This window comes from Larimichthys crocea, chromosome XV (assembly GCF_000972845.2).
Source record: "Larimichthys crocea isolate SSNF chromosome XV, L_crocea_2.0, whole genome shotgun sequence".
In the NCBI taxonomy this organism is placed as follows: domain Eukaryota; kingdom Metazoa; phylum Chordata; class Actinopteri; family Sciaenidae; genus Larimichthys; species Larimichthys crocea.
In genome coordinates this window covers 4,094,271-4,113,667 of record NC_040025.1, presented here as the reverse complement: position 1 = coordinate 4,113,667, position 19,397 = coordinate 4,094,271, and the positions used below count along the sequence as shown (strand labels likewise).

Genomic DNA, 19,397 nt, shown 5'->3' with positions numbered 1-19,397 from the left:
ATAGCAACATTACAAGTTTCCATGTTAGTTTCCGCTGTACAGGCCAGAGACCCTGGAAAGACATAGCCATCTATCAACCAGTGTACTTATCATCACATAAGTACCAAAGCTACTCTGTCGGCAACAGCTTATAACACACTGCATGGTCCCGAATCACACCTCATATTCTCTTTCCTAGTAGATGTATTCAGCGGTATTGTCACGCTCATTCTCCACTCTGAATACAAAGTCAACCAAATTTTGAATTATGCAATTTCAAAAAATTGTTAATTAAAAAATGGCTGAGAATAATAAATCTTCCATATTCCCCAATGGTTTATGTCCTCCTGGGGCCTCATTATAGAAATGTACCAAGTCTGAAATCCTCTGTTCCTCTCAGTTTAGAATGACATTTAGGATTTTTGCTGCTAAAGAAAGTTTCCTAACTGCATTCAGAAAACACTCCATTAACACTTTCTATAAAGACCACATCTATAGTGCGTTATGGAGGCATTCATAGTGAATAATGATGCATTCATAATGCTTTATGATTTTTTCCTAAACATGTATGATGTTTTCTAATTCACTAGATAGATTATTATTACATCTGTATAGTAATGACAATGACGATATTATACATTTCCTGGACAATGTAATAATAGGTACATATCCACTGCCAAATTAATGTTGAGTTTGATCGATTGGTTATCTCTATTTAAATACCCTGGACTGATAATTGGAAAGAAAACTTCCCAAAAAGGTGGTGTTTCCTCTTTTCCACCGACACAATTAATGTCTCTAAGTTATCGCTAACATTGAACGCCTCTCTTTTCCTGTCCCTTATGGCAAGCTTGCCAGCCAGTGACAAATAAAGTAAGACAGCGGTTATCAAGGATACGGGCAGTCTCATGTACATTCTAAACACAGACACAGTCATGAGAGGATGCGTGCCAATTAAAGAATCAAGTTGGTACATTTTTCCTATCTTTGAAACTTAAGATAGGCCATGCAGAAGAAATGTTTCTGTAATGGAACCCCTGGACACATTTACGATTAAGGAATTGAACACCCTTCAGTGATTCAGGCAGAGATATCCTGACATTTGGTTGTAGTTTACATCTTCACAGATCTTCTCTGAGGCTGGCTTTCTGTAAAACATCATGAGCCTCCAAGCCCAAGCTTAGATAACATGACGACATCATCAGGGTTATATAATTAAACTTGACAAAGCTCCCCTCAGAGCCACAGGAGACATTAAACAACTGTTATCACAATGAGTGAGTACTGCTTCTCATGATTTTATTTTACTTTATCCCTTTATTGCACACTATCTGACAGTATCATATATATACTGTATATCATTCTTCATCAGATACTCAAACATACAGCATATCTACGACATTACCTTTCCAACCTTTCCACTAGAATTTGAAGGAAGAGGCTGGCAGCATCCTTTGGTTTCGGTATTGTGAACTTGAACTGAAGATGTAAATCTTCAAAAGTGGTTACAGTATACTGCATATGTTTTAAAGAAAGTTCACTAAATTTTCAGAACAGCAGAGAGAGCTCAATGCATTGCAAACTAAACACGCGCAACTAGAGAAAACACGAGCAAATTGTGCTATGGCATGCTTATGACAGATTGTTAATGCAGAGCTGTCAAACTCTTAACTCGTCTGGGTGATGGGTCGGCCATTGGTAAGTCGAGAACTGAGAATTTGGACTCTTCAGGAAACTCATTACAAAGTCATGCTCTGCAGCCAAACACTGTTTTAACACTGTGTTAATTTAAATGATAAGTCTGGCAATATTTTATGTTTTTTTCTTTAATTAATTGTCCAAAAATCATGGATTTGATTGTGTCACGTCTGCAGTATGTTCATGTATTTGCATTTTCTAAATGCTGCACATGTTGTCAAATTGATGATGTTTTCTTGATTTGCTTGTGTTAACATGTGTTGCTTGAATTGAGTTTGAGCTCTCTTGACCACAGTGCAAACAAGAGAAAATATTGGTATGTACAATTTCCACCTGAGGAATAATACATGTGGCAGGGAGCTTTTACAGCACCAAGTTAGTTTATGTGACTCAAAATAAACTACAGTGCCCATGTTGGTTGTGACAGAGAAATAAGATATATCAGGCTACACATACTCAGGCAGATACAACGTCCATGTTTTATACAGTCAGTGGTCTCAATTTACCAATGCTCAACCCAACACCCTGGTGAATTAAAAGTTTTATCTCACCCATGCCATTTCGGTTTGGAATGTTGCGTGGACATTACCTCAGCTAGTCACCTGCACTAGCGAGAGGTTGTGCATGGCATATCTTTTTCTACATAAACCAGGCAGCCAAATGATTTGGATAGAGATGATATTACAAAAATAGCTATAATAAACGCTGCAGCATGAGCTGGTGTTAACTGTCTCTCATTCTGAATTCCTTTTCAAATGATGTAACTCTTACATGAAGTTCTGGCAAGTCTCTACTTTTACCCTCAGCACTGCTCACAAGTTCAGCACAGCTCCGCGCTGCACAGAATGGCTTTTGTTATGTGAATGTGTGCTCTCATATATATCTATATATATCTGTCCGTACTTGCGTGTGCACCATGTCTGCATGAAGGCGTTAATGAGGTGTTGAAAATGCCAGGGCTCACACACCCATGGTGATCTGAAACCAAGAACACCACAAAACAATACAGTACACACATAAAACAAAAACGTATAGGAAAACATAAGGAAAGGCAATCTTAGCCTTTTCTGGTTTCGATTATAGTTAATATGAGTTGAAAATAAACAGTGAGGACCTGTAAACCAGATTTCCATAACCTCCAGGGGTTTTCCACCTCTGAATAGAGGGATAAAGGAATCCATAACTATAACATGGATCATGTTACAATAAACTTACATAAGACTGGGACTTAAAGCCTGTTACAGACAGATTATCCTGACAGACCACCATGCTGTCGATACTCACTGCACCTGAGAGCTCTTTCTTTTTCTTTCTTTGAGATGTTGGAAAAATTGCTCTTCAAGCTTGTCAACTCTAATATCTTGAACATTTTTACAAGCTTTTTGTTTTAATTGCAGCAGTTAGGAGCAAGTCTAAACTGTTCAAGTGCTTTTATAAAAACAAAGTCTCTCCACTGGGGTCTGCTTTTAGGTTAAGTATCACGTTGCAAGTAGGTGAGAATTTTGCCAGGTAATTGCCTATTTTGAATGAGCCCTTAAGGTAACAAAGACGGATTTTCGGCTCTCTAATCCATGCTACCATCTAGTGGGGAAAGCGTGCACTGCCGTTGGGTACTGTCAACTACTGGAAGGTAAATATCACTGTTGGCTTCACACCAGACTCGCTCAGGAACACTTCAGGAACAGAAACACAGGAGTTGAATTCACTTGTAGTTGATCTTGTCTGTAAACACCACGAGGTCCTGCAGCCTCAACAGAAAAATCGGAATGTATAGTTTGGAGTACACTGCAGCGCTGTGGTCTAAATGATTACCATATGGTTTCCCACTGAGCTATCTGGATGTTGATTCATCTACAGCCAGCCCTACAATAAGCGCAATGTCAGTAAGGTATTTTGTTAATCAATCCAATGCATTTTACAGGGTCGAACTATGCATGTGGTCACATGACCGAGGTAATTTCACTTTATATCCCAGAGCACATTGCAGCTTTATAAGAAACAAATGTTCCACCCTGTCAAACGTGCTGCAGGAATGAGTACATTTACGGCACATACATATTTATGTGCACATTCCAGCCACTCATTTCTGAGTCTGGCACTTTGGCTGCTCTGCTGGATTTACTTCTCCATCCGAACACATTCCGATTCATGCTCCACATTGATGTCAGACCTGTCATCATCATATTTTTGTTTGACTTAAAGGAGCAGTTTGTGGGATTTAGTGGCATCTAGAGGTGTAGCTGCAGATGGCAACCCCATTGTTCCAGCCTCTTTAGCATGCAGGAGAAACTGAGGTGCCTGTGAAATGCATATCTGAAGCCAGTGTAGATATGTAGATACAAAAGGTGATAATACACTAATGAAAACATAGTTATGCATATTATATTATTACTGCCTTATTCTTTAAATGGAGCCTCTAAATCTCACACACTGGACCTTCAAAGCTGCTGTAATCAATGTTTGTATAAGAATGGATGAAATGAAATGTGAAATGTGATAATGGTTGCTTGTAGTGATGAAACCAGAGAAATATCAGTCCAAAGTAACCCACAGCTCTGTGGAGAGTCGAAATTGCCTTTTAGCTTATTGTTTTGGGTTAATGGCCCACAAATGTAGTGTGTGGTTCACTCTCACTGCACTCATCGCTCTGGCTTTTTTTCAAGCTAAAAACTTTGACAGCCAAAGGTAACAACCAAGCTGGTAAACGGCTATTTGCTCTGAAAAGTGACGAGAGATAAAGGCAGTGTGAAGATTAGAGTGTCATTCATCAGGTGACTGGAAACACGAGTCCAAATAAATATTAATTCAGCTGACATATTTGCCATATCAACTTTCAGCTTTATAAGCTGTCTCTGTGTCTCAGTTACATCGTAAAATACCTATTGCATAACTTCAACTGTTTTTAGAAATCTGGGTAACTATGTATTGATGCTTCTTTGCCCTGATTTATACATATCTTGGACAATTTTTGCTTATGTTTGTTGAAAATATCCTGCAGGATCCATCGGACAAGCTTTGTGGAACCAGGATATGATGTTTACATGAGCAAAATCCAGATCATAACCAGGGCTATAAAGACACACATTTCCAAATGTGAAGATCTTGTATTATATATATCAGAGGAAGTATACAGATTGTACACCCACAGTAAACACTAAGGCATATAAAATAATAGACTGTTACGGCTACAGTTATGGCTTACAAGCAGCAGTTAGAGGAGCAAACAGACAAGTGATGTGTAAAAGAAGACATTCTCACTCTGCCAACCCCACGAATCAAAGTGGGGATTTGTATTTAGACACATATCACTGAAGTATTAACACCATCACCATGACATGACCATCAAATGTCACAGCGTGTGCACAGATCACGGGGCGTCATATTACAAGCAACAGTAAAAAACATTTGTTGTGCTGTTCTGTGTCACACATGCAAGTTAACAAATCAGACGTGTGTGACATAACAGACGTGCTAAAAGTCCAAAAGACATTCACAGGGAGAGAGATATCGATTTTAGTATTTTGATCACTTGGCTTCACTTGAGTTCATTTAGCAAACGATGAAGTCATTCTTAAGATGAATAAACCAACAGCAGTTTGATTGATTCGCTCTTGGCAGCACAAAGAAACACACTTAGGAAAATAAAATACAGCCCGTCTGACTTCAAATTTCTAATTTGAATTATCTACTTCTTACAACAGAAGCACGCTGAAAATGAGTTTACCAGTTGCAGACATCATAAATCTGGGACTGGGCAATGAGTTATCTGTTGTTGTTAAATGTCTTTATGTGTCCATGAATGAGAAAGGGAAGGTGTTGCTGCCTGCTGCTGTCACCAGCCCACCAGAAGATGGAAAGAAACAGAAGGAGGATATCATTAACTGCCAATGCATTGAAATTTAAGACGATGCCCCATGATGCATGCGCACTAGGTCACACATTTCACACACACACACACATACATACACACAAATGAGCCTAACGCACAAACATATTTTTAAAAAAAAATGCACCGGCAAATGGAGAACGGAGCTTACACATAGGCCTAATATAGACAGACATTTGCCCTCACATACACACAGCATAGCAAGCATACACACAGTTATTCTCGAGAGCTCCAGTTCACATCAGCTGTGCACATGCTCACACTCACAAGCTCTGGAGACAAAGGTAAGGACGACAAATCAAATCTTAGCTCCTGAAAGAGAAACTTATCCCCACTGTGAGTATCACAGGCTGAACTCAGCCGTCGGTAGACTGTGAAAGAAAGCCTCAAGTTAGTGAGTGTGTCTTTTTATTATTAGCAACATGTCTGCCAGAGATTTTCTGTGCAAGATGTCTCAGACTTCAGTCATGTTTGCTTTCAGTGATATGTGCAACGGCTTCCCTGGCAGGGTCAGTGGGTTATAATGGGTGTTCTTCACATGCTCTGATTTCTGTTAAGCAGTTTAACTGTTGTTAAACCTCAGCAATTAATATGTTCAGTATGTTATGCTTCCTTGATATTTGGACACATTTATTCTGAAAGATCTGACAGAGTCCTGACACAGCAGAGTGAATGAAGTGCGTCCATCCTTCACGATATTAAAACACAGCTGTCTGTCTGCACGGATAACCCTTCACGTTGGATATGTTTTGTGAAACTTTTCCACACTTTCATGCACATTTTTGCTGTCTCCACACGGGGGCGGGGCCACACGTTGCCAGTGTTTATCCAATCAGAAAGCACCAAGTTGCGAAACCTTGGTTACCAGGGCGGTAGTATTATGGTCTGCACACATGGCAGCCTCCAGTGGAGGTATGCATGTCAACAGAAGCTACATGTTCATTTTATTGTCCTGAGAGCTCATCTGATGGACCTGCTGACACATTTGGACATATCGCGAGATTTCTGGGACTGCGTCGTCGATATTGTGTGTATTTACTCTTGTGCATGTGTTTTTAAGACTTTATTTTAGTGCTTTTGTTTCGGGTAGAATCGATAAACACCCACATCATGTTGATGCATTAATGAATGAATGAATGAATGTGCTGCTGTCAGGTCGGGCTTTACAGCCACGCGTGGGTCAACACAGAGATAATGGTAGTAAACGTAAGGCTGCGTGTTGTCGTCAGGATTTGCTGGACTGATGTGGCTGTTCTCTGATAAATAAACATGTAAGACAGCGATATTATTTGAGGTTTACACATGTGTGGAAACAAGTCACAGAAAATGGGCAAACTAACGTCATTTAATGACGCAGTAATGGGTTTATAATACAGATGTTATACATCCAAACCAATGAAAGGGGTCATATTACCAACAGAGGCTAAATAAATAGAAATAAAGATTCATATTGTATTTTAAAAAGCAGTGATACAGCAGTGATTTCTTTATGGAATATATATTAAAAAAAAAAGTATGATGAGTGGTCACATTAATTAGAGTTGTGTATCGGAGAAATTTTTAATCATTTACTGTACATTTTTTATTTTATATGAACATAATTCTGACAAAAAGTAGTGAAAGATTATCTGTATTTTCACGTTAGATGTCATTTGTAGCTAAACACACTGCGCACAAGCTTCTTTTTAAACTGTAAGTCTAAAAGAATAAACAGTGCATGTAATATTACATACTCAGACTCTATAAACTTTTCTATCAGTAGCTAAATCATGTTCTATTATAGGTTAAAGCTATCTGAAACAAAAAGTGTAACATAATGTCAAAATGAGATGACGTTTGTTATATTTGTTATATTTCTTTATTGGTGTATAGTTTTATTTTTGACTCGTCTGATAAACCTTCTGCAACTTTTTGTCAGTTTATGGCTCCATACTTTTGGGTACAAGTGTGACAAAATGACTGACCCAGCAAATATCACATTTTATTCTCTCTCCCTAGATTAAGCCAGCACCGCCCCACTTGTCGTCACAGCCACCACCGCCATCATGCCTGGTGAGGACAAACCGCCACAACACACCCGCCAGAGGAAGAAGAACAAAAAGTCCCGCTCCAAGGGGAAGAGCCCAGGTGGGAGTCCAGGTCCCACCAGCATAGATGGCCAGGATGATCTCTTCTTACCACCAGTGCTCCAGCCTCCTCCTAAGAAGCAGGTTGAGGCGAAGCCAAAAGTGCCTGTTGCCAAATTGGAGGAGGAGTCGTCCTTCGCTATCTGTCTTCAGGTGCTGTTTCCCTACCTGCTGGCTGGGATGGGCATGGTGATGGCCGGCATGGTGCTGGACAATGTGCAGGTGAGTGCACAGTCGTGATGCTGGTTTTGAGACAGTGGCATCATAAAGTGCTGCTACTTTCTCCCTCTTGCTATTGTTATGGAATATTCTATCCTTAGGTTACACAAGGTCATGTATGGGCCTTGAGGTCCTCAGCAGTATTAGTTGTTTGGCTTTGGTTGAGAACAGTGGGTGCCAGTCTATCTCAACACTGTGGTGGCCAGGGTCAAAGAGACCTATTGCTGCCTTCTTAGACATAATAGATAGCTTGCCATTGACGTTCCAATCTGCGTAAACAGACATGTGTCTCCAGACTAGAATATGCTGACAATAACACCTCCATGGATAAAACATTCTCTTTGACTAAATCTGGGCATATAGCATTTGTGGTGTTATCTTGGGGTTTAAAGTCTATCCACCAGGATGAGTTAAGCAGAATGTGAGACTGACTCAGGCACATCTGATGTACTTCTAGAGTGTCTCTAATTCTCCTTGGCCAAGTGTAAATAAATAATACAGCATAAGACATCAGAGGCACCTGAACACTTTCTTCCTTCCTGACCTCACCATTGACCTTTGACTTCAGCAATTTCTCCACAACAGCTGTGCTGGGCTCCACACTAAACCATGAGCTGCTGTAGTTATGCAGCCCCCAGTAGCCAAGTAGCTCCTGTTACAATTTGGCATTTTTAGTACCGGCTGTAAACATGTTTATTTCTGCTGTGAAGTTGGACATTTTAACATGGGGACTTATGGAGACTGACTTGTTCTGTAGGCTCAAGTGGTCGTTTAAGGAACATGTTTCTGGCACTGCCGCGTCAGCTTAGCCACGGATGTTGCTGCTCCCATCAGGATCCTCTAGCTCTTCAAGAATGTATAAGCTGATGATGGCCATGTCTCACTAGCTTGAGCCAATCAGGAACAGGGGAACCACACACCTAGCTTGGCATACATATAAACAATAAAAAGTCAAATATTTGCTACAAGCAGCAGTTTTCAACCTAAACTCCAAGTTGTGTTCCCACTTTAGCTCGAACACAACTCCCTGTTGTATGCCACCAGAGTGTGTTTGTGTGCCCGGTCGGCAGTCTTTGTCTCTAAATTGATGTTGAGTACCTGTGTGTGTGTGTGTGTGTGTGTGTGTGTGTGTGTGTGTGTGGTCCCGTCATGTTGTTATCCTCTGCCAGGCATCCCTGTCATTTGTTCTGCAGCCAGCTGGGTTGAGGGAAATCAGATGCACTGCTGTCTGCTTTATGATTAGCCGGTACTCGTTCCATCCTCTCTGTCCTCCACTGATAAACACACGTCTGTCCTCACATGGCTGATTCCCTTCACTCCATCTGTCGCTCATCAGCATTTCTCTCACCCTCTCCTCTACTGTATCCATTATCCTGCCGCCTCTGATGGAGGATGATTAGTCATGAGTTTGGCTGAGTGTTGTGTCTCAAAGCACAGGGGACAGTAGAAGGACACTGAGAGTATCTTATCTGAATGGAAAGGGGATGTTACGTCCCACATCCTGTCTGCCAATGGGCTTTTTCAATTTTGACCTCCCATGATGTGCCATTGCTTTCCAAAGTTGCGGCTCACTCAGCTTCACCAAGCTTGTGCTGCATTAGACAGGTACTCAAATGTATTTCTGACGCCTCCATTAAAGCACACGTTTCTAAACTACTAAACTGCTGATCATCATCACACCGAAATAATACACCCAGGATGTCTTCTGTAAATAGTGGCTCTGTAGTGGTAAATTTAAACCTGAAGGTGTCCGTAGTTGGTCAGCCTGCCAGAAGCCCCGGGGCTGTGAATGTTCGAGTCAGACTCTTTCAGCACAAACCAAAGACTGTGTTCATTATATATAATTTTTATTGCATACAATGATAAAAGGAGAAAGCTGTGTAGGTCAAAGAACAATGGTGATAACATACAGCTCTTACAGTCAGATGATATGGCATATGCTAAGATGTGAAGATTAACTGCTGATCTGTCAGTTTTAATCAGCCATGGAACCACTACGTATTGTTATTATGTTAAATCCAAGGGACATTATGTCCAGAGAGTTTGGTTGTCCCATTCTCCTCAAGTGGAAGAGGCAGTGAAGAGCTTAATGTGCTTTAAGTGAAATCAGCATTTTGGATAACTTTCTGTCCGTTCATGCCGTTAGTCGTCCTCACTGCTCAGCCCACGTCATCGCACTAAAATTCTGCTGCCTACCCTTGAACTCGCAGAGAGAGTCCATTCTTTGTGGCGTTCTCTCTCCTGATTGGATAAAATAGGAACATGACACCAGAAAATGTACTCTCTGTTTACTGCAGAAAGGACCGAACACGCCACATCAGTGAAGGCTGCTGGAATATGGAGATATTTAACACTCATTTTAACAGGAAAAATGATCTTACATGAAATTTAACCATTTTCTCAAATCACACTGAAAGTGTTATGTTATGTTATGTTATGTTATGTTATGTTTTTGTTCCCTATTAATGAGCCTTTTATAGCTATACACAGTCTGCCATGTTGAACTGCCGTTTTTCTACAGTAGCTCAGAATGGACGAACTAAACACTGGCTTAAGACAAGCCTTTCACATTTTTTGTGTGAGTCCCAACCACTGTAGTTTTTCCCTTCACTCTCAGAAGAAGGAGAGCGTTAGGGGGTGAGGCGAGGGGGTTCAAATCAGTAATCACACCATTAGATGCCACTAAATCCCACACTCTGCTCCTTTTGAGTTAACTTATCTAAAGGAGCACAAATTAGTGTGTGAAAACAGTAATGTGGAGTAATGTAATGTAATGTAATGTAATGTCTCGAGGAGCTCCGTCAAGTCTGAAAAAATAACCCTGGTGATATCATCATAGTAGTCTAGAAAAAATAAGCTGTTGAGATGCATTATGGGAAGTGTAGGATCCAACTTTTTTACCCATACTAAGGAGTAAAAGTTATTATGGCCTCTGCTGCTTCAATTTTGACGGTTCTCTTTACAAGCTGTCTCTTGTGAGTCCAAAAAAAAACTCAATAAGAGATAATAATTTCGATAAGAGATAATAAAAGTGCAATAAAACCCCTTTTAAGTTAATCTGAGAAAGAATGCATGTTGCATTTTTAATAGAAATTAAGATGCAAATGATCTTTACTGGTGAAATGGGAATCAAATGATTTGATGTTAAGGAAAAAATTACTTCCCTTCATTCAAAAGAGAAAATTACAGCTTTGTAAAGCATGTAAAGAGTGAAGAGTGAACAGAAAAGCGATTATAGAGGCGTAAAGTGCTCTGAAATCAATATTTTAGTCCAGGGAAGCTTCTTGAAAGCCGGGAAACATTTTCGTCACATACTACGGTACATCTTTATCTGGAGTTACAGGGCCTATGGCATGATCACAGCGCAGATTTGGCAGGTGGACCCGAGGTAGTTATGGATGGAGCGTACGGAGAGACAGAGTGAGTCACGATGTAGAAAGAGAGAGAGAGAGAGGGATTAGAAAAAGAGGGATGAGAGAGCGAGAAACGCAGCGAGACCGGCCGACGTACAGAGCGGGATGTCACATGGAAAGCTGGAGGTGGGATGAGAGGCAGACACGCAGCAAGAAATAGCAAGTGGGGGAAGAGTGTGAGGCGGTAAGCCGGTCGTTTCCCTCATGAGTTTGCATGTCGGGCAGCACAGACAGCCCTGCCTCTTTCTCTGCTACGTCACAGCAGAGCAGAGCGGAGGGAGCAGGACTACCCTGATGCTGACAGGAGGAAAAGAGCACTCTAGCTTGCCAGAAGCCGGCTGCTGCATCTTGTCAGCAGACCTCTTAGATCACTTATTGACATCACGGAGCTCTTTTTGGTTTTCTCTTTGAGAAGAGAGGAGCTGGATTTGCAAAGACTTAAAGGAATTCTGCTGCCTCTAACTCTCAAGACCTTTTGGACTATTCTTCATCTTCATCTTGCCGCTGTCAATCATCCAGCTGTTGCGGCGAGTATCACTATCATTTGGTGGATACAGCTGTGCCTTTACACTGGAGGTCAAGTGGATTTCAGTCTGAATGAAATAGATTGAGGATTAGATTCATTAAACATTAAAGTCTATTCAAAAGACTTTGAACTACATTAAATGGATTCTGGAGTGGATCAGAGCTTAATCACGACTCCTTCAAATCTGAACTCTGCACAGTGAGGTTAATTTTCTTTAACCTGTGTGTGGATGCCAAACTCATCTTATCTTTATTGAAAAAGACAGCTTGGTTAAAAACAACACCTAGGTTTTGACAACAGATGTGGAGCATCTGTGCTTGTAACTGAAGGTTGTGACCTATGAGTAAGAAATGGTGTTAATGAACGTGCTGACAAATGGATACCTCATCACTGCTGACTCACCACTGGGGCAATGATGCCATGCTCCATAGCCCTCAAGTTAGAGTTAAAGCCTTTAGTTTAGGTTTTGCCTGGGAAAATAGATAATTAAATGCAACAAATGGAAAATTAAGTGAGTCTCTTACTTGTTTCACTTGATTTTCACTTATGAACATATAAAGGCAACAGCTTCTAAATTTAAGCTTCTAAAGCTGATTGTTTTACTTGTTCATTGTCAAGAATCATTAAAGAAAACAGTGTCATTTCTTTGGAGTTCTTCGAGAGAAGAATAACCATGTATTCACAAATCCTGGATCCATTATTTGTTCTCCAACAAAAACCTAAGTGAAGGGTTAAAACATTTGCCCTTGCTCTTTTTTAACCAAGGACAACAACATTGATTGATTTTGTTCTTCATCATTCACCCTATTCAGTTTTTACGACGGGTGAAACTCAAACCAAGTTTATTTGGACATATCAGAAGCTGAGTTTTGCTTTCCTACGTTTGGATTGCAGTTGCACTTACTATGGGATAACTATACGTTGAACTGAAGTGCTTAAGAAATCCCTTGTTCAACATGGTGGTGACTCGTCTGGAGCTGGAGCTGTGCTACCAGGGCAAGAAGTTACGTGGCGTGACATGGAAGTTGACTCGATCAGAACATGGGTTCCTACCAGAGAGCTCCTGGCTCATTGCTGCCCAGGTTATAGTGCCGTACCTGGTGTCAGGGCTCGGAATGGTCTCCGCTGGTATTGTTATGGACCTTATACAAGTATGAAAATCTAAGAAAAAACATTTGTGGTATTTGTTTTGAGAGATTGGCTGACGAATGGATGAACAGGGTTGGGTAACATCTGAAATGTATTTGTACTAGTGCTACTACGATAACCAAGTTTTGTTCTGATATATAAATGCTTTTTTGATACCTTACTTTAGCGAATACAAACTTTGAATTGAACAAACAAGCTTTAGTTCTTAAGTGTTAAATGCTGTCACAAATGCATCACGAGACAAAAGCATAGAATTTGGCTGGCCGGTCTGCAAAACTATTCCGTTAACTGAAAAATTTTTTGACATCAAATGCAAACATTGATAAGATCCTCGCTTTCTGCAAACTGCAGCAGGACTAAAAGTTATTTTAGAACTAAAAAATATTTTATTTTTCTTTTCTATTTCAAATATAAAATACAAAATACAACTGCACAACAGCTAAAACATGTGGGTAATGTTTGGGAAAGATTGTAGCTACATTCAAAAGAAAGTCAAACATTAATGGCAGGGCTGTAATGGGATCTCACTCGCTGAATTAGCCTGATTAAGTAAAGAAGAGCAAGGGTCGGGAAGAATTTGATGCCAACTTTTGGTCTATGAAAACTGTTAAAGGTTTTGTTACCGAAGTGTTGAGTTTGGGACTTTCCCAGCCTTAAGGATGGATAGTGAAAGGTGATAGACTGACTTTACACAAACAGTTTATCATGGTGGCATAGATGAATGAAGAGTGTGAAGAGTTGGTTAGCCACCATCGGAGGAACGGGTGATTGATTTATAAAGAATTATAAACAGCAGAGTGAGAGGCTGAGACTGGCTTTACCTGCTGTCTGGGTGAAAAAAGGTCTCAGCTGGCATCATTATCATATCCATGTTTTTAAAGTCAGTCTCACCAACACTGGCTTTTTCCTCCTCATTCACCTTCCTCATGACTCAGACAGCGCTTTGACCAAATTGCATGAGTCACTTTTCATTTGTGGAGGCAGTGACGAGAAAGAAACAATATTGATGTTTGAATTGGTGGACGGAGGCAGAATTTTGGAATAATTGCACAGGTGGAGGGAAGATGGATGGCAATATTTTCTTACAGACAGATAACTTGATGGGAGAATGGATGGATGGATAGATGGATGGAAATATTTAAGCAGCCACTGTAAGCACAGTAGTTTAAACAGTCCTGCGTCCCCATTGACACTGCTGTTTTCTGTTCAACAGATGGAGCCTTGTGTAACATCCACCTTTCTGAGCTTTTCAAATCAGATTTAGATGTCGGAGGGCTTTGGGATAAAGGCAAACAGTTAATTTAATAAATGAATGGAGGATGAACGAAGAAGAGGGGAGGGAGGGAGAGGTATGAGAAACTTTGATATATTGGTATCACACAGAAGAAAAAAAGAAAGCAATGTCCACACTGTTTGAAATATTTCTTATATAGGTGTTAGTCTAAAATATAGCTTGGACTGTTCTGAAAATATTTGCACAAACTATTGATACAATATCGCTGTCTCTAGTGATTAGTATTAATATCAATAATGACAATAACAGCAAAATATTATCAACATTGTTTTTCCTCCTGAGAGATCTAGAGTAGCACAGTCTTTAGTCCCCTTGGCATTTAGCCCTCTGGGCTGAAGCCGCCTCAGCAGCAGCAGCATTTCAGCAGAAGTGGGCCATGTCCCAAGATAGCCTCTCAACATGACAGCCACCAGTCCAGAGCCTGAGAGCGATGTGTATAAATAGACACACACACAAGTACTCAAAAACCACACCGCCACCGTTCACTCTACTTTTATTCATCCCTCTATCCACCCTCGTGGCCTTGTTTAGCCCCTTTAAACCCCATCAACACCACCTTGTTACTGTTATATAAACAGGAGGCAGAAGTTTATAACTGAGTTTAATAATTCATCTCTCTGCTCTTGGGGTTTACTATATATTTATTCTATGATAAATGAGTATATTCTACAGTGCCTGCTGATAGAAGTTAACACAACTGTGACCTTAACAAAGCTTAAAAAAAATGTTAGCATAGAAAAAAAATACAACTCCCATTAAAAGTTATTAGCACTCCAGTGATCTCAGGCTTATTGAAAACAAAGATTGTTAAAGGTTACCAGAACCAGTACAAATGGTAAAAATATGGTGTAAAATACATATTGAGTCATTTCTAATTAAACCAGGCGTATCTAAGAGACATATATAGTTAGCTGAACCCTCTTTTATTTTTTTTTTATTGTGCTTGACTCTAAAAGCAGCTCTATTTGGTACAGAAATTAATTTTTTCAGGTTCATGCAAGGACACATTCGCTGGAAAAATTAAACACTGGATGGGCTTTGGATTAAACTGTGCACAGGGTTGACGAGATATTTTCATATCACTTTCTTCATTGTAGTTTAACACTGAAGACATCAAAGCTAGAAAATAAGACATGATAGAGCTTATAGTTAGGGCTGGCTCAGGTCATCCCTCTATGCTGCCATAGGACTAGACTTATAGTTAGTTTATGATTGGCTGCTGCTGGAAATCTGTACTTTGGTCTGATGAGTCAAATTTGAGATATGCAGAGAAGGTGAATGGATAGCATCTGCATGTGCCACTGCTTTACCACCATTCTTTCATTACATCCAGAGTTGTCATGATACCAAAATGAGTAAACACGATACTATACCAGACAAAGTATTATGGTTCCAGGTATTATTGCGATACTGCAGCCTTTTTTATTATTATTATTTTTATGAACTGCAATGCATTTTAAGTTATAAATACTTATTAATTACTTCATGGAGTTCGTTCTTGCCGGCAGAAACACACGAACAGCCAATCAACTAACAGACGGGCAGACCCAGCGTGCAGAAACAGTCTATCATATCCCCGGACATCACCAGTAACAGGCAAACAGCCAATCATTCAGCAGCTGTGTAGTTCGGTTGCAGTAGTTGCCATGTTGGTTTGTTTACAAGGGAGTAGCATGCAGTGAGAAGCTGGAAAGAGAGTAGAGGCGGCCGCTATGTAGCGGAAACTGGCACCGGTAGTATAGTAATTCACATTAGAATTTCTAGTAGGGATGTGCGATATATCGTCCTTTACGATATATCGTCAAAAACATTCCCCATGGTAAGAACATGTCATCCCACGATAAAAATGATAAATTCCCATTGATGACGTATGTATGTGTGCTACACACTCGTGGCCCAACATGCATATTGACAAACATGACAGAAGGCGAAGCAGATATGCTCGGCAGCAAGGAGCTCTTTCCTCACACTCCGGCCGCCAATCAGACACTCAGATCGGTCAAACCCCCAAAGACAGCCTGAAATGTCCGTGAAGCAGAGACTATCCAGGTGGATTCATGGACTAAACTCTGATAATCTACCTGTGTGTGTTCTCACTTTGTATATTTCTTGTACCAGCTTCTAAATCTAAGTCCAACTCGCAATTTACGCCGCAAAATAATGACACGAAGAAGTTTAATTTGATTTTTGTCCAATGATTAGATAGCAAGCGAGCGAGAGAGAGAGAGAGAGTGAGAGAGAGAGACAGACAGACAACAATAACAGAGAGAGAGTGCTGGCCTTGATAAAGCTGTCATTAATCAGCGAAATAAAAAGTTATTTCCTGATTGTTTCACAGCGGTTACTTTCAGCAGGTATAGAAACACCCACAGCAACACACCACCAGCCCCCCTAGCCTTTATTATTATTTTGGTGATAGATTTATAGTCAAAAAGATTAGGCTGAATTGATAAGTACCAGAAATTATCAGGATACATTTTTTAGTCCATATCGCCCATCCCTAATTTCTAGTATACTAGGAACCGTTAGGATTTGTCACAGCGGGGTACCGTGGGTATCGTGCAACTCTAATCCAGATAAATTGAACTTAATCACTGATATGATATTAGTGCTTCTGGGACATTTTTTTGTCCTGGAAATGTTTTCAGCTTTCTCTTTTTCCTTCCTTTTCCCTCTTTCCTTCTGTCAGTCCTTCCTCTCATCTTTAATTCCATCCCTGCCTTCCTCTGCTCCACATCACTCTGCTCTTGGCAGCTGTGTTGTTCTTTTATATGTGCATCTATTTAAAGATCTAAACTGTCTCAGCCCTGCCAACTCGAGTTGTAGTCAGAAAATATGAGGCAGACTCTGTGAACTGTGCGTCTTCCAAACCCACTGAACCTGTGCGGTATGGCGTGGTGTCAGGCGATGCTCAGTGATACGGGAAGAGGAAAAGTAGGCTACTGGGTTAGTCGAGAATATGTGATGTGCTTATTTAAGTGCATCAGTACAGGCCAAGGTTCAGAGGGTTCATCTGTGGAGGTGAAGATGAATTTCTGTATGGTATATGTTATTATATTTGTTTCGTGCAATGTTCTGTTGGTTATTATACAATATTTCATTTCCAATGTCTCTGTTCCAGCACTGGAAGGTGTTTAAGGTGATAACAGAGGTCTTCATCCTGGTGCCTGCACTGGTTGGACTCAAGGGAAACCTGGAGATGACCCTGGCTGCTCGCCTCTCCACTGCTGTAAGAAGGACTGAGTGTTTAATATCTTTAGGTCATGCAACATCATATTTGATTCTGAACAGGCTGTTTGTTAAATGACGGTTTGTTATTATTTAAAAAAGCACAATTTCTACCCTACAACTAAAACTGACCATCATACATACAATTTATCATGCACACTACAAAGACGTGGCTTTAATATCACATGATAACACTGACATAAGTGATGAAGTAAATGTAATTCAGCATGTTAAATTATTCAGATCACATTTTAAAGTGTGAGATCTGGGGACATGATGACATTGCTGCAGTTAAAGTCCAGCAGGGAAAGAAACATAAGCAGTCAAACAAACAGACGGCTTTATAAAACAGTGTTTTTAATTAAGCTCACGTATCACAATTATTTAGTACATAAAATATACTCACTGGATACCTATACTGGACAAATAGGGTATAAGAAGAGAAAGATTAGTAACATCATTATGTATAAGAAATAAGTTACACACAAGTTTTTTTTTTTCTTTTCGATTACTGTCTCAGTATAGGGTACAGTAATATTGTTAGTGTGTAACAGTACAAAAGAAAAAATGGGGTGTGATTGGGGTAACGAAGCTATTAGAGTACTTGTTACTGTTTGTTATAAACAAACAGTAAACTAAGCCTGGGAGGTAGAGAATAGTTTTACAGAGAGCTGTAAAATAGTTGTAGTACTATATGTCATATAAAGTAAAGGTAAGGTAAAGTCCATGCTCAAAAATAAGAAGAACCTACTGCCACTAATCCTGTAATTATTATTTTTGTGTAATTTTTGTGTAATTGAAAAAAGCACTGAGAGTCTAGCTCTTAAATGTTAATCTTGCTGCATTATTCCCTGCACATCTTCTCTTGCACCAACCAATTGATAGCCAGCACGTACAAAATAATATCACTGTAATTTATAGACAAATCGTTACACAAACAGTTTACAGTGGTTTTAACCTCAAACAGTCAGCTATAATATTTCATATCAACATGTCATTTTGTCACACCCCACATATAACTTGAATAATTGATATTGCTTTTTCCTCCATATCATATTTTTTTTAGGCCAACACGGGCCAAATGGACGATCCTGATAAACAGTGGACCATGGTGTGCAGCAATCTGGCACTTATACAGGTAACATAATGTAACCTGTGTCCTCACATAGCTTACTGTGTTCAGTTTAGGCAAAAGGACAAAGTAACTATTGAGATACCTTGTAGTATTTGTACTACTGTAGGTATTTGTGGTACCATTTGGTTGAATGTATTTTGTGTTTAGTGTTTTATAAGTGTTATAGATAAGTAACTTTATATTATTTACCTTTACAATTTAAAATGATGTCCACTCTAAGTGCTTGTTCTCAGTTGTTGCAGGTTTGCATAAATGTCACTGTACTGTTGGTCGTGTTTATCATACTTTATCAACTCGTGTTAAATGCTCTGATCATTTTTCTCTATTTTCTGCAGGTTCAGGCGACAGTGGTGGGCTTCCTCGCAGCAGTGGCAGCCGTATGTTTAGGAGCGTTTTCTCGAGGGGGGATTGAACTGGACCAGGCAGCTGTGCTCTGTGCTAGCAGCATCACCACTGCCTTTGTAGCTGCTCTTTCTTTAGGTGAGTGCAGTCTGTTCCGACTGTTTTTGGCAAGAGTTTCAGTTTTCATAGCCAAGTTTCAATTTGCAAAAACTCTAACCACAAAATGTTCAACTGCTAAATATAACCTTAAGATTTCACGCAGTGCACAAAATGAAAACATCCATCAAATTAGGTGGCAAAGAACAGTGAGGGAAAAATACATTTTATGTAGAAGTCAGATAGAAATTTAGTCAGTCTAGCTGTTTGCATCAAGACTTTTCACACTCTGTTGAGTCTTTCAAA

The 19,397-nt window shown here is 39.9% G+C and overlaps 1 protein-coding gene across 3 annotated transcripts in view; it reads left to right on the top strand.

The window, feature by feature from the left end:
• The first annotated feature begins 5,634 nt into the window (after nt 1-5,634).
• LOC104919264 (solute carrier family 41 member 3) overlaps nt 5,635-19,397 on the top strand; it is a 28,358-nt gene continuing 14,595 nt past the window's right edge. Inside the window, exons 1-5 of one of the 3 annotated variants that reach the window (XM_019266393.2) lie at nt 5,635-5,847; nt 7,562-7,911; nt 17,412-17,519; nt 18,585-18,656; nt 18,989-19,133. In XM_019266393.2, coding sequence (XP_019121938.1) covers nt 7,609-7,911; nt 17,412-17,519; nt 18,585-18,656; nt 18,989-19,133 — 628 coding nt within the window. In that variant the 5' untranslated portion in view covers nt 5,635-5,847; nt 7,562-7,608. Of the gene's footprint in view, nt 5,848-6,449; nt 6,591-7,561; nt 7,912-12,679; nt 12,999-17,411; nt 17,520-18,584; nt 18,657-18,988; nt 19,134-19,397 lie in introns of those variants that run through there. The other 2 variants (XM_019266392.2, XM_010731235.3) reach the window with 2 other exon arrangements.